General features: G+C 36.5%; 1 protein-coding gene across 2 annotated transcripts in view; it reads right to left on the reverse strand.

Annotated features, from left to right (window-relative positions):
• The window catches only part of OLFM3 (olfactomedin 3), a 236810-nt gene that overhangs the window by 42534 nt on the left and 173888 nt on the right, over positions 1–20388 (reverse strand). Inside the window, exon 1 of one of the 2 annotated variants that reach the window (XM_007532671.2) lies at positions 9248–9484. The exons of the other annotated variant lie outside the window; for it this stretch is intronic. Within the exon in view, the coding sequence (XP_007532733.2) occupies positions 9248–9376 (129 nt within the window). The 5' untranslated portion in view covers positions 9377–9484. Of the gene's footprint in view, positions 1–9247; positions 9485–20388 lie in introns of those variants that run through there. 2 annotated transcript variants of the gene reach the window in all.

Below are 20388 nucleotides of genomic sequence, written 5' to 3' on the forward strand. Positions count from 1 at the left end.
ATGCCATACTTTACTTCCTAGTGAAGGCTGATTCATTTCTCCAACTACTAAGAATGTTTGTAACTTGGATCTCGATTTAATTTCTCATTAGGGACTATCTAGGCTGAAGAATGCATATGCCCAAGGTCAGACGCTGTTACAATAGAAAGTTCACATTCACTGATTTGCTGAGCCAAAGGTACAAAGAAATAAACTTGGAGACAGAAGCTTTATTTATTACTAGGCCCATTTCACAGAAAAGAAAATAATTAGCCTTCCTGAGAATGTACAGCTAGTACGTATGAACTAGCCACATCTCCAAGTCCTTTCTTGTTATTCATGATCTGCTTATTGAACAGTATAAATCTATAGTACTGTGTTTAGTTCTATTGTTTTGGAAATAATAGCATGGTGCTGAACATATAGATAATTATTTTTAAAAGTCAATCATGGATAGAAAAAAATACTTGACTGATAACTATATAGATAGACCACCCAATTTCCATTTTAGTTTGTCTTTCCCTTGGAATATGAAATGAATCCAAGGGCACTCTGTAGCTAAACTCTGATTTACTTTCACAACTGAGACCTAAAATTCATTACCTTTCTTGTACTTTTCCCTTTTACTTTTTTTTTTTTTTTTTTTTTTGTCACCAGGTTATCTGCTGGCACAACAATTCCACCTCTCCCAGTGGCCATTTTAAATTTTTCTTATAGATACAGAGCAAGATAGGGAGAAATAGGGGGAGAGAGAGAGAAACAGAGAGAGAGAGAGAGAGGGAAAGAGAGAGAGAGAGAAAAAGAGAGAGTGACAGAGAGAGAGAGGGAAAGAGAGAGAGAGAGTTGTAATATTGATCCACTGTTATTGAAATTTATTCCCTGGCAGGTTTTCTAGCCCATATTTTCTCGTTTACAGCTCCCAAGGATTCACAGACAAATGTGTCTTTCTTGTATCATCATTAGAAGATTAATTTAGAGTCTAGAGACTAAAAACTAGAGGGGAGTGGCCAAAGAAAAAGGAGAAACGGGCTGAGAGTTAGGAGGTGGATGGAGGTTAGGAGAGATTACCTTGCAAAATACTTGACGTTACTGGATTAGTCTGTTTATCTACAACCTGAGAGCTGTGCTGGGTTGAGAGAAATTTTAAAAAATGAATAAGCAGCACTTCTCACTCTATAGAAATGCCACAGTCTACTCTCTTCCTCCTCTCTGTCCTCCTTCCCCAAATCTTTTATTTTATTATAATATAGTATAATCATTACAGAGTGCTGATAGGCATTCCAACAACATCCATGAGCAAATATAGAGGAAGCTATGAGGTATAAACTCAAGAAGCTCATAAATATGCCTTTATCCCTAATCTATAGTGAAAAGCAAATTTGTTGAACTCATCTTTAGAGTCTCTTTTTCCAGTTAAGTAATAGAAGAATCCTATGCTGCCTTTTACTTTTTGGGTATGGGAATATCATCAGTACTTTTTTTTCTATACCTCTACTTCATCTTTATAATATTATGGCTATATATTCAGTTATGATAGAAAGATACAGAGAGAATATAAATTTTTAGACTCAAGAGAATCCTGAAGATTATTGTGTTTTCCTTTTATTACTAATAAAAGGAAAACTCAAAAGCATTACTACATGATGGAGCTAGAAACAGCTTAGCAGTGTAGTTCCAATGCAGTGCATTATGGTTTGATAAGACAAAGAGTGTGGATAATTAATATATGGAAACATAAATCTTGTAGTTTCAGCTAAATTTCTTACATTGAACATAAAACTCAGGTATGATAGAAAATTAAGGCTTGCAACTGTTGTTTTCATTCGGGAGCTCCAGCAGGCTAGCCTCGCAGCGGTGAACAGAGACTCGGGGACTCATGGCTGGGCTGTAGGCAGTATCTCTTTATTCATGCAGGACGCAGCGCAATCTATACCAAGCTTCTTCTTCTAGCATTTGCCCTATACCAAGCTAAGCTAAACTAAAACTACAAACAATCTTGTCCTTATAAATATACTAGTCCAGTAAGGTGGGAACAGGATGTGATGCAGAGAGGGTGGAGAGAAAAGTGACTGGTGAAAATCAGGGTATGACAAGGAGAGGGGGCGGAGCAGGCAAGAATTCTATCACTGAACCACCAATGCCCTGTAGGGAAGGTGGTGCTTGTTAACAGCAGTTATGTAAATAGAATGAAGTGGTTATGTAAATAGAATAGTGTTAAGCAAGGGGGATTAAACCAAATGAAACAGAAGGAGTTTTTAGAAGTAGAATTAGAAACATACCAACATGCAACTAGAATAAATTTAGTCTTGGATAAAAGATCAGGGGCCTCCCAATTACAATATTAACATATCTGTAACAGCAAAGCAAACAATTATTATTAAATTTGGCAGAATTAATATTGATGTACATGGCCAAGAGTTTATCTAAGTAGTGAGGAGCTTATCATCACAGGGAAAGTTGTCAGTTGCTGTCTTGAATGAGGAAAGTGGAAAAAGAAAATAGGATTTCATGTTCACTTAGAATTCTCCCTGGATTGTCAGCTTAATAAAAGCAAAGACTACAACCTTGTTTGTACTTCCAATTGTCTTCAAGTAAGAATTTCTGAAAAGAGCCATGACCTTCTCTATTACAGTATTAGATCAAATGATCCCAACTATAACAAGTTAGCTCTTTGGGAAGAAAATCTAATATGAGAACTAAGTGTCTGACATTCCTGCTAGTTTAGATAGAGACCTCTGTACCAGGGTCAGTGATAAGTAAAGGAAGCTTTATAAGCATTTATATTGCTCTCTTTTAAGTCTTCCCATAATGCCATTGAAAAGAGAATCAAATAAAACCATCTAAGACCTCAGGTAAAAGGAATAATTTAGATAGACACCAATGAGTAAGTACTTAGTACAACTTTCACTGGTAAGAACAATAATTTAAGCTAAGGCAATAGCATAGTAGTTATGCAAAAAACCCTTTGTGCTTGAAGCTCCTAAATCTTAGGTTTAGTCCCCAACACCATCGTATATCAGAGGTGAGCATTACTCTGGTAAAAAACAAACAAACAAACATACAATAATTCAAAGTATCAGTAAAACTCATAAAATAGTAGTTTTTTACTTTACTTGGTTAGTCTTGTGAAATAATACCTCTCAACATTTAAATAGTTCTATGGAATTGTTGATATTTCCCTGCCCATCTTATAGGTGAGAAACATGAGACTTAGAGACAGTAAGGAACTTAAAGAAGGCCATGGAGGGGGTAATCCATAAGAGCTAGGACTCCTACCTGCACAGTCTCATTTCAGAACCTAAAATATTTAGTCATCTCACAGAACCACCAGTTACATTTCCTTTTGCATATGATGAAAATAACCCCTTTATCATTTCGTGAACCACTATAAAGCCTGTTGTTTGCCCTTGGAGGGTACACAGTTTATTACTGTTCAAAACATTGCTAGTCACATTGTTTACTGATGCAGATCTCTTTGAAAATCCTGTGTTAATTAGAAGAAATAAATGAACTATTTAGCAACTTTAGTATTACAAAACTCATAAAATATTTAAAAATGTTCTAAATACAAGAACTAAAATAACAATCTTAGTGATTAAATTTTAACTCTGGAAGCTTTTCTTATAGTTAATTACAAAACCCCCATGTAAAATTTATCCCAAAACTTCAGACTTTTGTAAGTTAGCAGGATCCTAAAGAGTGAGGTACAAATAAATAAAATAAAATCTTGCTTTTCATCAGGGTTTTGCATTGATAAAATTCTTTCTCTTTTTGAACAACTGCCCAAGAATGTTGAGGTGCATGGGCCACTGGTGATACTCAGACAGGAATTCAAAACAAAGGACTCTGGGGAAGTGGGGAACCAATGGTGTTGGAGGTTTTGGTGTCCTGTTGCAATATGGTGGGAAAAGATCTAAGTTGGGGCTATAGTGTTTTACAGATACCTGTTATGGGAAGATGAAGTATGGTATTCATGTATGAAGTATACAGAAAACCATTAATATTGACCTCCCCAATGTAAGAAAAAGTAAATAGAAACTATTATATTGGGGTTGGTTGGCGGTGCACCAGGTTAAGCACACATAGTACAAATCTTGAGGATGCTGGTTTGAGCCCTGGCTCCCTAACTGCAGGGGTGTCGCTTCACAAGTGGTAAAGAAGACCTGCAGGTGTCTATCTTTCTCTCCCTCTCACTACCTATCCTTCTCAATTTCTCCCTGTCCTGTAGAATAAAATATATATATTTAATTAGGAAGAAATTAAACTCAAACGAACTTAGATTATTTTTCCTCTAAGTCATCCAACTAGTAAATGACATTTATTATACATGTTCTAATTGTTTCAACGTTTTACTTATTTTGATTGGACAGAGAAAAGTTGGGGGGGGCAAGGTAGAGAATAGACAAAGACCTGCAACACTGCTTCATTATTAGTGAAGCATGCAGGTAGGGACTGAAGACTTCAGCCAGCTTCTTTTACTTAGTAATGTGTGTGCTCAATTAGGTGTGCCACTATCCAGCCCCCTATCATGCCACAATTCTATAGAAAAGGTAGCTAAGACAGCAGGAACCTCACATCTCCACTATAGAGCCTCTACTTCCCCCAGTCCTGGAACCCTTGGATAGGGCCCACTTTCCCATATGCCTTTCCCAATCCATATCAAATAATATTGCATCTGCTGATCACAACCTAACCAACGCAACGATTAACACCTCAACATGCTTCACTTCAGACTGTGTCCAGAGACTTCACGTGTGGAATGACAACCCTTCAGTTTCATTACTCTGGTGAGACCTTTCCTTTCATAGCATATTCTAATTCCATCTCAGGTGGTTCACTTTCTAACAAAGTCCCAAAACCTAGATATACACCAGTTTCTGTGAGAGAGAGCACATGTTCACACGTATCCGTAAACTACTGCAAAATATATACCTAAAAGCAGAAGTACACTAGAGTTTGCAGTGAGTACCCCCCTAACACTTCCTCTCCACTATTCCAAGCTTTGGGTCCATGATTGCTCAACAATTTGTTTGGCTTTGTATGTTAACTCTCTTTTCAGTCACCAGGTTCCAGATGTCATCAGGATGCCAGCCAGGCTTCCCTGGACTGAAGACCCCACCTATGTGTCCTGGAGCTCTGCTTCCCCAGAGACCCACCCTACTAGGGAAAGAGAGAGGCAGACTGGGAGTATGGACCGACCAGTCAACGCCCATGTTCAGCGGGGAAGCAATTACAGAAGCCAGACCTTCTACCTTCTGCAACCCACAATGACCCTGGGTCCATGCTCCCAGAGGGCTAGAGAATGGGAAAGCTATCAGGGGAGGGGGAGGGGTATGGAGATTGGGTGGTGGGAATTGTGTGGAGTTGTACCCCTCCTACCCTATGGTTTTGTTAATTAATCCTTTCTTAAATAAAAAAAAAAGTAGAAGGTAGAAAAAAAAAAGAAAAAGTAGTTATGACATTCACTGTTGCTCTGTTCTGTTCTTTGATCATCTATTGCTTTGTTTCATTGCTTTCTTGCAATATTTGGTTCATAGAAAAATAGTTTTACAAAACAGAGAAGTCAGATATCCTCCTCTACTACCAAAAGTTTGTTAACCGAGGATAAGAAATGTAGAAGATACTTAAAGTTTATATCAGGGAATTCTGTTCTATATTTTAGGAGAGTTTAAACTAACTTCCTTAAAGTAGTTATTTATAAGAAGCAACTTAGGTATTTAAAAATACAGTAAGACAAAGCACCAATGCCCACAGGTCTCTACAAGGCCACTTTCTATCTCAGTGGTTGGTCTGATTCAGAGCAGCTGGTGTCTGAAGAATGCCCTCTGCTTGTATAATTGCTTTTTTTCAGGTCTTTCCTGGTGTGGCATCCACAGTGTGTGGGATTTCTCAGATGCTCAGCCTCAAAGAGAAGTTGGTTTGCTTCAGAGAGAAGTGCCAGAGGGAACATGGGCATTCTCAGAGCTTAGGTTTTGCCTCTGCAGAGAAACTAGCTCCTCCAAAGAGTGATAGAAATTACTAGAGAAAGCAAAACAAGCAAATAACAGAAAAAGAAGAGGATATAAAAATATTTCATGGTTTTCAGCGAAACTAGAGGGGACTTGTTCCATTATTAAGGAGCTACATTTATCTTACAAACTAACAAAAAATATCCTAGAAAATTTAAATGATTCTTTAACATGTGGAGGAAATCAAATATATACTGCCTATTTTAATAGTTATTATTTTAATAGATATTATTGCCATTTAATAATTAAAGTCCTTTCCCCCCCACCCCCAGCTCATTCTAAACTTCTGCTTTAGAGACTATGCTCATATTTGCATACAATCTTATTTGTTAGATATGTACACAACTGCAAGCTCATACAGTTCATACTCTCAAGTAAGAACATGAAGTAAGACGGTTGAGAAGCACCAGACTTTATAGTTATTCCTAATGGACTAAGGAATATTAGCCCTTCCATCTAAGTCAAGCAGAGTTTAGGTCATGGCAAAATACCTTAACAAGATAGTGAGAAACTAGCTTGGCACCAAGAGTCAACAGGGACAAGAATTATCAAAGGTAGGTGTAATGACTGCCTTAGTCAAGGTTGCTCTCAGGTATCTTACTCCCACTCATTGCACCACATTAGCCAGTTGGGGAAACCTACATAATCATTATACATTTGGGGGCCAGTCTTGCTACCAGCAGATGTAGAGCATGAATTAGATTGGTTGTTTCCAGTTAAGCTTTTGATAACACTTTTCTCTCTCTCTCTCTCTCTCTCTCTCTCTCTCTCTCTGTCTCTGTTTTTTAATCATTTTTGTTTGTAGGGGAAATAGTTAATAGTTTACAGTACAGATGTTGATACATGGATACAAATTTCCAACTTTCCTGCAAAACACTCAACCTCAACTCACTCATCTCAAGTCCTTTTCTACCACTATGTACCAGGACCCCAAATGCTTCCCCCCAACCCCCCTCCATGCCCTTTCTCATGAGAGTCTTGCCAATTTTTAAGTCTTCTGTGGAAGAATTTTTATTGGAGAACAGGGTGTCTATGAGGGAAAGGAGCAAATGATAGAGCCCAAGGCCCGGTAAAAGATTTCCCTTTAATTTATTATTTTGCCCATGAACTGTTTTACATGTTTTATTTCAACTTTAAATCTCACCCAACATACATCTATTTAGTGTGTATTATATAAAGTTAAAATGAAAAGGAAACATGCACAGCTGCCAAAAATATACCAGAATACTTCTCAGCTCTGCAGCTCTTGCTTGTGGTGCAGAGACTGAACCTGTGACTTCAAAACCTCAGGCATGAGAATCTTTTTTGCATAACTATTATATTATCTCCTCAGCCCCTGACCTGAATAATTTCTAAGACTCTTTCTATCATTAATATTTTACAATTTTAATCTAGAAAATACAGATTCATGTGATTTTTTTTCACTGTGAGAATCCTGAATTATGAACAGTTATACTGACTAATTAAAGTAGAGGAGCACTATAGATATTGTTATTCTTCTGTAAAGTATACTGACTCTATAAAATATGCAAAAATTCTTCATTTTCATAAATACCATAATGTAGACTTTCCTTGTCTTATTGTGTGTGTGTGTGTATGTGTGTGTGTGTGTGCTGAAAATCAGGATCATCAAAGGGAGAGTTTTTTACTTTAGAACATTAATAGTAATGCTTTGTTTTTTTCAGCTAATTGTAAATCAAAAACACTGAGTTGACTTTAAGCCTAAAAATAATGCAGTGTCAAAATAATCATGTTCAATTTTAACAATCTGTTTACTTCATAAATAATAACAAGGAATAACAAAACCAATGTTTTTTACACCCCTCCTAAAATAGTTATCTCAGAACCAAGTTACGGGCTTTAAAAACACAAATCATTCATGAATTTCTTAGTTTAAATTCATTCTCTGAAAAAGTTAATTCGACATCCCAGTTGTTGAAAGATATCAGGTAACTGAAGAAATCTGGTCTGTTAAATATTAGATAATGTAAATTTGCATGTTTTATAATTGTTTATTATTGCCATATTGTGGTTCCTTTTAAACAACAGACCTTTTACATACTTCCTGTCACATACACTATGCAGTTACAGAGAGAAATCTGTAAAGCAATCACCGAGTTACTAAAAGTGCCTCCAGGAGAATGAAGATATTAAAGCAGGTCAAAGTGTGTCTCATATGTTCTCTGCTTGTATCTTAAGCATTAGCTGAATCTGTCCATTATGGGATTAATTCAGCCTGATGCAGTTTAGGTAATTAAACACTGATTGCTAATTATTAATAATTAAAAACATGTCTATTTTAAAAAAGTTTCTCTTTTGGAAATTACTTTTTTGATATATTGGAGTAAACCAGTGATAAATATATATGAAGATGAAAATGTAAAGAGGTCTACATGCAAATTGTTTTCATACCTTTTATTTTGCAGCAAAGAAATTATTTTTCTTGTTCATTCCTTCTACTGAATTTATAATTTTCTATTTGAAAACATAGTTTTCATTTTTCTTTGAAATATTTTAGAATAATGCTAAAGTAAACTTTACTTCAAGCTATCAGAAAAAAAAGGATTACAAAGACACTAATGTAAGATTACTGAAGACTTCAGGATTTGGCCTTCCAGAAAGAGTTTAAATTCTTCATTAAAAAAAAAAAAATCAAACAATACAAACAGGTGAATTTATCAAGTAACTTTTCTATTGTTTTAGCTTCTTAACTATGTTAAAGTTTTGGGGGGGAAATTTAAATTGCTTAGTAAGTCTTTTTAAAAATTCATTTCTTTTGTTAAAATGTATACTCTGAATGCATTGCAGTTACAGGAATGAAAGTCTATAGAATAGCCTGCTATAATAAAGCAAGATGTATAGAGTATAATATGCAGTACACTATGTGTCTGGAGACTCAATTATGGAGACTCTGAGAACCTTAAAAAGAAGAAGTAAAATCATGAGAAACAAGCCACATTTCTTTAAAAATTATTTCTAAAACTTGGATTAATATTATTAAGTAAAATCTTTCCATTCTTAAGAATTCAGTAAGTCTAGTATTTTCTTTTACAACAAATTTTAGTTAGTGTATCAATTTCAAGGTGTAACCTTAAAACAGTCATAAAAAAAAAAATCTATCAATAGAGTTACCACATAAATCTCCAACCTTTGAAGCAGACCTGCAAACAGAGAAACAGCCTCAGCTCTTGCAATTTACAAAGTAAAGCCCACTGGATTAATTTACTTCCCAAGATGGCCAAACCCACCCAGTGACTTACTAAGGTATCTGGTGTTGACAGCCTCGTGGTGTTCAGTCCTACCAAGGATGGAAGAGTTTGGGACATCCAGTTTGAAATCATTGCCATGGTACTAAGCACAGCGCCAAGCTTCAGCAGTGGAGGACTCATTGCTGTGGAGCTAATGAGTTTTCATAGTGACTGATTAAGATCCCGGTGCTGGGCTGGCAGCAGGCAGGCGTAACTGCAGCATGCCACATGTACAGCATGAAAAGAGATCAACTTCCCCAGCTCTAATCACCCAGGAAGGCTCACTGAACCTCTTTTCTCCACCCTCTTCATGAGTCTATCATTCTTCCTATTCTTTCTTGGGCTTTATGCTGGATAACTAAACAAGGTATTCTTGATAGGACTTTTTGGTAATTATCAAAGCAGAAGGTTGAAAGAAAGGGGAAATTTGAGCTTCCCCTATTCTCTGGAGTCAGTTACCATCAACAGAGTCCATTTCCTTTGGAGTTTCTGTGAATACAATCAGCTGCTTTTTATCCTTCATAAAAAATATACCTTTAACTGGAGATCTGCCAAAGTGCACATTTCAGATACCAAACTTAATATATACAGATTTTTTTCCAGATATGGATAGAATGCTTTTAGGCAGAGCATGAAAACTGAATCTACAAAGATTTTCTAAGATGATCTGATATTGAAGACAGGAATATTATTTAAACATTAATCTAAAATTAGTATCATTTCCTCTAAAAGAATTGTCAAAGATTAATAGCTGCTGTTTATGGAGCATAGTTCCCTTACATGCAGATAGACAGAAAAGACATCATTGGAGAACAGTTTCTATTATAGAAATTTCATACGTTTCCCGTTTTCCTTTACTAAATGAGTGCTCATTCTTGCTGAGACATATGACAATTTCATTAAACCATTTTTATCTTTTAAGAAGTGACAGACTGATATAGCTTGTGTCGTGAGAACACATATCACTTACTATTAAAGAGCACAGGGGCTTGGATTCAGGTAGCTTGAGGCTCTGGTTCCTCTTCTGGTTAGCTGTGTACTGCGTGATTTAAAAACCTTTCACTTCAGTGTTTTTCAGTATTTGGAACTTAGCCTCTGTGTTCTCAAAGCCCTCTTCCAAATTTAAAATTCAGTAATTTATTAGTGAATTTGTATATTTTATTTGAAAATTGTGGATATATTTTAAATGTTTTATGAGTATTACAAATTGTTCATATCTGAATCTCAGCTCCTAAGTGGAATACGATAATTGTTGTTGTCTTGTACAACATATACAGTTTTAAATAAAGATTTAGAGAGAACACATGAAAGGAAATGTGGCTGAATCAAAATTAAATGAATAAGGAATATGTTATAAAAGGGAAATGCCATTTTCATTGCTTAGGGGAACTCTGGAATTATTTGTATAAGAAAACTGTAGGCAAATATATATTTTTCCATAAAATGTTCTGGTAAAAAATGTAAAGAGTATATTTTTAATAAAACTTATTTATAGTGGGATGAGTTCCTCTTGCTTGCAACAATAGCTTTAAACTAGAGTAAGTTCTGAAAGTTCCCAAATTTACAAATCTATTAGCTTGGAATCCAGACTTTTTCTTTTCTTTTTCTTTTTTTTGCATCCAGGTTTATTGCTGGGGCTCAGCACCTGTACTATGAATCTACTGCTCCTATGGCCATTTTTCAACTAATTAATTAATTAATTGATTGATTAATTTTTGGCTAGGACAGAGAGAAATTGAGATGAGGAGGAGAGATACAAAGGAGAAGACAAAGACACCTGCAGACTTATTTCAGCAAATAAGTTGTAAAGCAACTCTCCTGCAGGTGGGGAGCCTGAGGCTAGAACTGGGATTCTTATGTGGGTCCTAGTGATTCATACTATACTATATGTGGTAAACTGGGGTGTGCCATCGCCCAGTCCCCAAATCTAGACCGTTTCTACTTTTATATACATATAAATGACATTAGCTTACTCTTTTTTTTTTTTTAAGGGACCAGAATACTGTTTCATTCTGGTGTATTGTGGTGTCAGGGTTTAAACCTGGGATCTCTGATGTCTCAAGTATGAATGTCTGTGTGCCAATAGTACTTTCTGGCCCTGACTTACTTTTTAAAGGTACCCAGAAAACCAGTGTTCTCCATTTGCACCTTTCAAAAACATGTCATAGCAAAGTAAGGACAACTAAAGCTGGTTAAGGGCAAGAGACCAGCATACTTTAATGATGGTTCTTTTGCTTACTACCAGGCCACCTCATTTTCCAGGGCCCTAGTCAGGGAATCCTGGGATTTCCACACAGACATGATAAGCCTAGACATCTAACAGATCCTTCTCACCAATGTCACTGGTCATCTCCATCAGGAACAACATAATTGACCCCTTTGTGAGCCCCTACAGAACCTTGTCCTCAATGTGGATTGTTGGGAAACTGTGAGGATTTGGTAGAGCCTGGCAGGGTTTGACTGAGGAGTGCATCTACCCTGTCAATCTCTCTCTCTACCAAAAGGTTGAGCAAGGAGGAACAGGAGTAACCCCAAAGGTTTGCCCCTTCTTATCAGACTCCCTGCCTCACAAAGCACCCTGCATTCCTGATACTACAGCCTGCTCCCTTATTATATACATAATGATTGTCTTGCCTGAAAGATCCCCACCTATTCCATTCCTTTGATCTATCTTCTTTCTACCCTCAAGACCCTCTTTGCCTGCAGGGTATTATTATTCATCCTACCAGTTCAAACTCTCGCAACAGTTAAGGAAGTTACCTTTTCCAGCCCCTTTTGCCTTTCTCGGCCCCTTTCCAAACCATGTCAAGCCATTTCCGTTTCCAACTTGCCAGTTCCGGATCCGACCTTTAAAAGCTTGGGCTCCCTGATCAATAAAGAATCGAACTGCCTCGCTGCCACGAGCTTTGTTCATGAGTTTTCTCCCTCGTGTTGCTGAGTGAGTAGTAGCCCAGGCTGGCTCCAGTAAAGTTCTCTCCAACCCAGAGAGTACGTGCCCAGGAAGAGGCAGCCCCCACACTCGCCTGGCAGTGGATCAACAATAATAGAAAGGGAGGTTGCTGGGCCAAAATCACTCGAGAAAGATGGGTCCGGAAATTGGTGCTGCCTAGAATGTTCCTAGTTAAGACCACAGAATGAGAGCTCAGACCTATAGGGATGCAGAGGTTACACAGGCTCCTGCACTGAATATGGGCCAAAGATCAAATTGATGGGTTTTGCAATTAAAGGCATTTGTATACTTTTCCAAGATTTGGGGGCTACTTTCTTCCCTGATGCATCTTTCTTTTTTTTTTTTTATTTTTTAAAATTTGTTATTGGATAGAGACAGAAATTGAGAGAGAAGGGGGAGATAGAGAGGAAGAGAGACAGAGAGATGCCTGCAGACCTGCTTCACCACCTGTGAAGTGACTCCCCTGCAGGTGGGGAGCCGGGGTCTCAAACCAGGTTCATTATGCCAGTCCTTGTGATTTGCTCCACGTGCACTTAACCCGCTGCGCTACCACCTGACTCCCAACCTGATCCACCTTTCTAATACTGTTTCCAACCCTGATGCTATCTCCCCAAATAATACGTTTTGCCCACTTGCATATTAGCTATCCACCTCAGGCAACAATTAGTAAAGTCACAGCCTCCTTGGAATATACCTAAAATAGACCTACTAACTTTTTCCAAAATGGAGACCCCAAATCTCATCTGCTATATTCTTGCCTTTAGGTTCCATATTATTAAACAATTTGTTCTTCTTTATGTCTTAATGCTTTTTCAGACACTAAGTTGCAGATGCTACCATGATGCCAACCTGACTTCCCTGGGCAGAGAACCTCACCAATATACTCTGGAACCCTGTATCTCCGGAGTCCTGTCCTATAGGGAAAAGTAGAAACAGGCTAGAAGTATGGATTGACCTACCAACACCCATATTCTGTGAAGAAGCAATTACAGAAACCAGACCTTTTATGCTCTGTACCCCAAAATATCCTGGGTCTGTACTCCCAGAAAGATAAAGAATAGGAAAGCTTCCAGTGGAGGGGATGGTATATGGAACTATGGTGGTGCAAAATGTGTGGAATTTTATCCCTCTTATCCTATGGTTTTGTTGATGTTTTCTATTTTATAAATAATAAAAAAGTAAAAAAATATGTCATATTAAAAAATCAATAAGGATAAAGGCACAATCATTTCTATATTAAATTCAGCATTAAGTAATAACATTTAGAAACAGAACAGTAAGAATTTACATTAATATTAATAATATGCCAATATTATAAATAGAATAAAAGCAAACTGGATTTTTAGTAGTCTGAAAAATGCACTTGGAGCTCTACCTGACTTTAACAAAGGAAGAGGGTGTATTTTCAAAAGCTTAATTTCAAAAAGTGAAAATAAACATTCATGTAATTACTAGATAATTTAAGATGCAATGTGGCAGATGATAATTATACTTATTAACAAAGTATTAGTAAACAAAATAACAAGGATTGAATGTTAGGGGGAATGAGGGTTCTTACTTGTAAATTAAAAGAAAATAAATAAATGTATAATACAAATGAAATGTTTATTGAAAGTTCCCAAACATGCAAAAAGAACTGAAAAAGAATAATACTGCAAGTTTATTATTCGATGATGTTTATGAACATCATAAAAGCTATAATATGTTGTTTTTAGAACAGGTTTAAATGGCACACATTGAAACAGAAAAACTCAAATTATAATGATTATTAGTTGTGGGAAATAAAAGTAGCTGCAATTTATAAAGAGCTAAATAGTTTGTAATATTCTTATAATTCACTAAGTTGATTACCATTGTGATTTCCAGTTATAGAAGTTGAATTCTAGATTGTAGATGTGGGAGGTGGTTATTCTACATAGAAATAGCAGCCTGTGTTCTGGAAAAACTATATAAGTTGCATAAGGAGAGGCATAACGATAATGAAGTAAGTGGTAGCAAATGAAGCTAGTTGATAGAAATACCATTAGTGACAAGCTGTTGAGATGCATGATTTCCTATATTTTTGGGTATTAATCCTTTGTCAAGTGTATGATCCATAAATATCTTCTCCTATTTAGTAGTTTGTCTTTTTATTTTAATGGTAATTTCTTTATGGTACAGAAGCTTTTTAGTTTGACGACGTGCCAGTTTCTCTCTCTCTCTCTCAACTATGTATGTATTTGTTTATTTATTTTAAATATTTATTTATTTATTTATTTATTCCCATTTGTTGCCCTAACTATGTATATATTTTGTGAGAAAATTAGAGGCCAGAGAACTGTCTAGCTCTGGTATAAGATGGTGTGAGCGACTGCACCTGCTACTGCTGAGAACTCCTGTATGCAAGTTTTGTGCATTAGAAATGGACTGAACTGTCTTCCAGATACTGTTTTCTTTCATTTCCTTTGTTTGAATCAAGCCAAATTGAAATTGATGCTACAGTGATATATTTTTAATTTTTTTATTATTTTATTCCCTTTTGTTGCCCTGGTTGTTTTATTGATGTAGTAACTATTATTTATTGATGTCGTTGTTTGATAGGATACAGAGAAATGGAGAAAGGAGGGGAAGACGGGGGAGAGAAAGACAGACACCTGTAGACCTGCTTCACCGCTTGTGAAGTGACTCCCCTATAGGTGGGGAGCCAGAGGCTCAAACTGGGATCCTTATGCAGGTCCTTGCACTTTGCGCCACGTGCGCTTAACCAGCTGCGCTAACACCCAACTCCCTACAGTGATATTTTTAAGATGAACTTTAATGAATTTACTATGTATGTTTTCTTCTATGAGTTTTATAGTCTATTTTGATATAAAGAGTCTTTAATGTATTTTGAATTACTTTTATGTACTTTTTAATTTTTTTAAAGATTCAGGATTTTTTGTTTTGCCACCAGGGTTATAGCCAGCACTTGGTGTCAACACTACAAATTCACTGGTTCATGAGACTATTTCTTCCTTTTTTCTTTTTTCTATCTTGTTGGACAGGATAGAGAGAAATTGAGAGGGGAGTGGGAGATAAGGTGAGATAAAGATAGACACTTGTAGATTTGCTTCACCACTCATGAAGCATCCCCCTTGCAGGTGGGAGCAGGGGTTAAACCCAGGTCCTTGAGCATACATAGTACTATCTGTACTCAACTGGGTGCTCCACCCTCTGGTCCCCTTTAAGATTTTACTTATTTTAATGAGAGAGTCACGGAGAAAAAAATAGATGGATAATAGATGATAGATAGATAGATAGATAGATAGATAGATAGATAGATAGATAGATGGATGGATGATAGATGAGATACAGATAATAGACCAGCATTGCTCTGCTCTGGTTTATGGTGGTACTAGGGATTAAATATGTTACTACAAAGACTCAGGAGCCTGGAAGTCTTTTTACATAACCATTATGCAATTTCCCCAGCCCTGTTTTATACTCTTACAGAAACAAAAAGCAAAGTCTATTACTACTATAGAGTGAATGCATGGTTAAATGTAGCAATTTCATAGAAAATTTGGCCTAATTACATATTGATTTTCTTTTTTATTTGATGCTAAAGAATGGACTCAGGGTCTTCTTCATGGGCAACACCACTGCTGAGCATTCAACCTTGTCCAATTCACCAGCAACACTGCTTCACCACTTGCAAAGCTTTTCCCCTGCAGGTAGGGAGCAGAGGCTCAAACCTGGGTCCTTGCACATTGTAACATGTGTGTTCTACCCAGCCCCTCTTCATTATAGTTTTTTTTATGGCACTCTGTCTTTTTGTTACCTTACTACCCTCAGAAAAAGTTTCCATTTATTTTATTTTTGTAGTTTAGAACACATAAACTTTGTTGATATTTTTGAGGCTGACAGGTAAATGAACTATGTAGCTGTAAAAACACAACTACTAGAGTATAGAGACTCCTGAAGATGAAAGACAAGAAATAGGCAACAATAGTATAAGGTAGTAATCATGTAGAAAACTAAAAGATAACTGTACTGAATGTCTAACTAAAGAGTTAAGCCAGAGTGACTACTTAAAAGAACAAAATGAACTCAAGCTTGTATGCAAGAAAATTACTGATAGGAAGAATGGTATAAAGGTAAGAGATTTTTTGCCAGTAATTGTTTAAATCACTTTCTGGGGTACTATAGACCCTGGAAAGGACTGTTTGTTGTAAATAAATGCACAGCACCTGGCGCTCTGATACCAAGGAAGAATAGAGGATTATTTCTCTAGATTCTTCCACTTCCTGGGAAGCTAATTAATAAGCAGAATTGTTAACTTCTTCTCTCTGAAGCTTATTCTCTCATTTGTAAAAGGAGAAATATATACACTTGTAGGAAGATTATTTGGAAGATTAAATGAGAAAACATACTGAAAAGTATCTATATCATGTCAGACGTTTAGTAAACGGCAACACCATATTAGATAACAAATGAACAGATTGGAGCAGGTTGGAAAAAGTAGACCAACTTAAAGATGCTTGTCCCTGAAAAGGTGGGAAGTTTGGTGTCACTGAGTTCAGCTTAGTGGTTCAGTACATTGATATTCCCACCAGACTCAGTGACTGAAAAGAATAATGCAACTCTGTTGAGTAACACAGTCATTCTGTGTCTCTGGGGATAAAAGTACAACTTGAATTAGAGGAAATCATTGGATGTTCTTGCTCCTTCACTGAAAACCCAAAACAAACATAAAGTTTTACTATGGTATGTATGCCTCTCACACTAGTGTCCCAATAATCAACCTTCTTTCCTGTTGTATTGGATCACTCTTGTTCCTAGGTAAGGGTTATTCTTCACTTGTGCATTAGGATAATACTTTTCAGATTATCATGCATAAGAATTTCCTGGGAAAAATTCTAAGACCAATATTCCTGCATCTTACTTTGAGAGTTTGAATTAATAGCTTTTACATGGGCCCAAATAATTTTCATTTTTAAGAACTTTCTAGCTGATGCTCCTGTTGCCATTTCTGTACCATTTGTGTAGACTGCTTTAGATCACATCATTTCTCTTTCTGACAGTCTCCTCTGTAACTATCTTTGTTCAGATTTCACTATACTAGACGGCCTTATTTCAGATAAGAGAAAGACCAAGAGAGAAGTAAGTATAGTGAAAGAAACCACAGCACTGAAGTTTCCTTCAATGTACTCGGGGCCAGGCTCAAACCTGTATAATGTGCCTGGCAAAGTGGGTGAATTTTTGATATTTTTCCAGTCTACATACACATTTTTCCATTCTTCCCTCTTGTTCTGGCATCAGTTAACCCTACATTTCAAAGGATCATTCCTGTCAAGATATGAACATTTCTCTTTTTGTCTCTTATGTCATATGTGTGTGTGTTCTTACAACTTCCACTACTTCTGTCCTTTGCTTAACAACATAACTTTTATGAAAGAGTTGTCTATATTCACTTGTTTTCAGTTTCCCTTTTCCTAATAAGGTTCTGTAAACAATTCTCTATACCAATACTATACTACACATGTAAAGATTTCCCATGAGCCCACATTGCTAAATCTAGTAGTCAGTTTTCAATGTTCAACTTTGATGACTGTGAGCACCATTCATTAGAATTTACTACCTGCTCCTTGGAATAATTTTTTTTTTTTACTTGACTTCCAGTACACCTAGCTTTCCTCCCAACTTTTTGACCTGTCTTTCTCCTTCTCTTTTGTTGATTCTTCTTCATCTATATGCTAATGACTTTTAAATTCATTTCTTCCTCACAGACCTCTCCTATCAATTCAGGCTTGTATTTCCAATTATCTACTTGACATCTCCACTTGGATGTTTAATAGACATCTTAAAATGATCATGTTAAAATGAGTTCCCAATACTACTCATCTTCATAAAACAAAAGAATACAACACAACACCCCAAACAAAAACCATACACATGTAGTCATTTCTGTAGTATTCTCTACTTCAACTCTATGTTGTTCATATTTTTTCAATCTTAATTTTTTAAAACATTTATTTATGAATTTATTCCTTTTTGTTGCCCTTGTTTTGTTGTTGTAGTTGTTGTTGTTATTGATGTTGCTGTTGTTGGATAGGACAGAAAGAAATAGAGAGAGGAGGGGAAGACAGAGAGGGTAGAGAAAGACATCTGCAAACCTGCTTCACCGCTTTTGAAGTGACTCCCCTGCAGGTGGGGAGTTGGGGGCTCGAACCAATATTCTTACACTGGTCCTTGAGCTTTGCGCCACCTGCGCTTAACCCTTTGCGTTACTGCCCGACTCCTAGTTAACTTTTTTTTTCTTTTTAAAGTCACTTCACATAAATTCCATTAGTAGGTTTCAAATGTTCTATTTTCCAAACATTTCCAGAAGTCAACGGTTTTGCATATCCTATCACCTTGCTGCTCATTTGAATTACTACAAATGCTACACTATTGATTGTGCATTGTTTCAGCCCATTTGCAACCCCCAACCAGAGTGATCCTGTTAAAAATATGTCAGATTATTCCCCATTGCTTAAAACACTTTAGCAGACTAATCTCATTCATGACAAAGTTCTAACATCCAGCATGGAGCATAGATTCTATATAATCTGCTTTCTCTTACCTTCATGGCTCTACTATTCCCCCTTTTCAGTGGAGTCATTTTGGGCCACTGAGTATTCCTTAGAGGTTCAAAATAAGTTTTGTGCCTCAGGTATTTTTACTACTCTTCTATAGTGAAATACCAATCTCATAAATATTTTATTAATTCCTACTTTTTATCCCCTCTTCAAAGATCACCTCATAAAATCTTTACTGACTGAACCTTATTGAATTTCTTCTTGTTTTGGGTGGGCAAAATAGCTCATTTAGATGGGGTCAGACAGTAGCGCAGCGGGTTAAGCACACATGGCAGGAAGCACAAAGACCAAGGTAAGGATGAGCCCAAAGCTCCCCACCTGCAGGGGGCAGGGGGTCACTTCACAAGCAGTGAAGTAGGTCTGCAAGTGTCTATCTCTCTCTCCTCCTCTCTCTCTTCTCCTCCCCTCTCCATTTCTCTCTGTCTTATCCAACAACAATGACATCAATAATAACGATACTAATAACCACAACAACGATAAAACAACAAGGGCAACAAGAGAAAAACAATTGCTTCCAGGAGCAGTGGACTCGTGGTGCAGGCACCGAGCCCCAGCAATAACCCTGGAGGCAAAAAAAAAAAAATCTCATTTAGATAGTGTGCCGCTTTGCTATGTGCAATATCAGCTTCTAACTGCCAAACTCGGGAAGGAAGTTTTTCTTCCACTCTCTCTGCCTCTCTGTCTGCCTCTATCTACAATTTAAATAAAAAAAAAATATTATTGTTTCGTCTGGTTTTTCTCATTGTGTTTTACCACTTCAAGTATTTTTTCTGCTTAAAATATAACACAAGCTGATGTTCTATATATTTTATTTATTTGACTTGTTTTAAATGTTTTCTTCACTGGAAATAAAGTTCCATGAAAACAGGAATGTGTCTCATTTTGTTGACTGTTCAATGCCCAAGAGAATAACTGGCACATAGTAAGTTTTTAGTACATATTTATTAACTATATTATCATTTGTTCTTGACATACAGTAATTTAGAAGACAATTTTTTTCCAAAATGAACCAGTGCAATATATTGAAATTTTCATTAATGTTTTTATGTGTGACTGATATGAATAAAAGGATGATGTAAAATGCTGAGATATAATGCTTACAGTAAAGATTATTTTAAATAGTAGAATTACTAAATTCCTTCCCAAATTTCAAAATTAAAGTCTGAGTACTTTTGGTCTCAACCAAAAAGTACTGCCTCTTACTTTTGTTTTATCTTCTTCTTATAAGCCTTAAGTCCCAAACCCTAAAGAAATACAGAAATACTCTTTTTTTTTTCCTTGCCTTTGGCTGATGAAATTTGTCTCAAATAACGTAAGCAAGAAGGTGGAACTGTGTGTAGGCTCTGGAAAGATGACTTTAGTTTTTCAAATGAGGAAAGATAAACATCTGAATATATATTCCTTTATTTGGCTCTTGATAATCAATTGTGAACCACTTGTGGTTTCCAGAATTCAGTTCTTTGCCATTCATGCCTTGGAGTTTTTCAGGGTTGTCTTAAAAGTGTCACTAATGAAAGGATGAATTTAGAGTGAAAACATTAGCAAAGCTCCTTAAAGGAGGGATTTCTGCCTTCTCTGCCTTCATCTGTGAAGTTGACTGAGGC

This window comes from Erinaceus europaeus, chromosome 11, assembly GCF_950295315.1.
Source record: "Erinaceus europaeus chromosome 11, mEriEur2.1, whole genome shotgun sequence".
NCBI lineage: Eukaryota > Metazoa > Chordata > Mammalia > Eulipotyphla > Erinaceidae > Erinaceus > Erinaceus europaeus.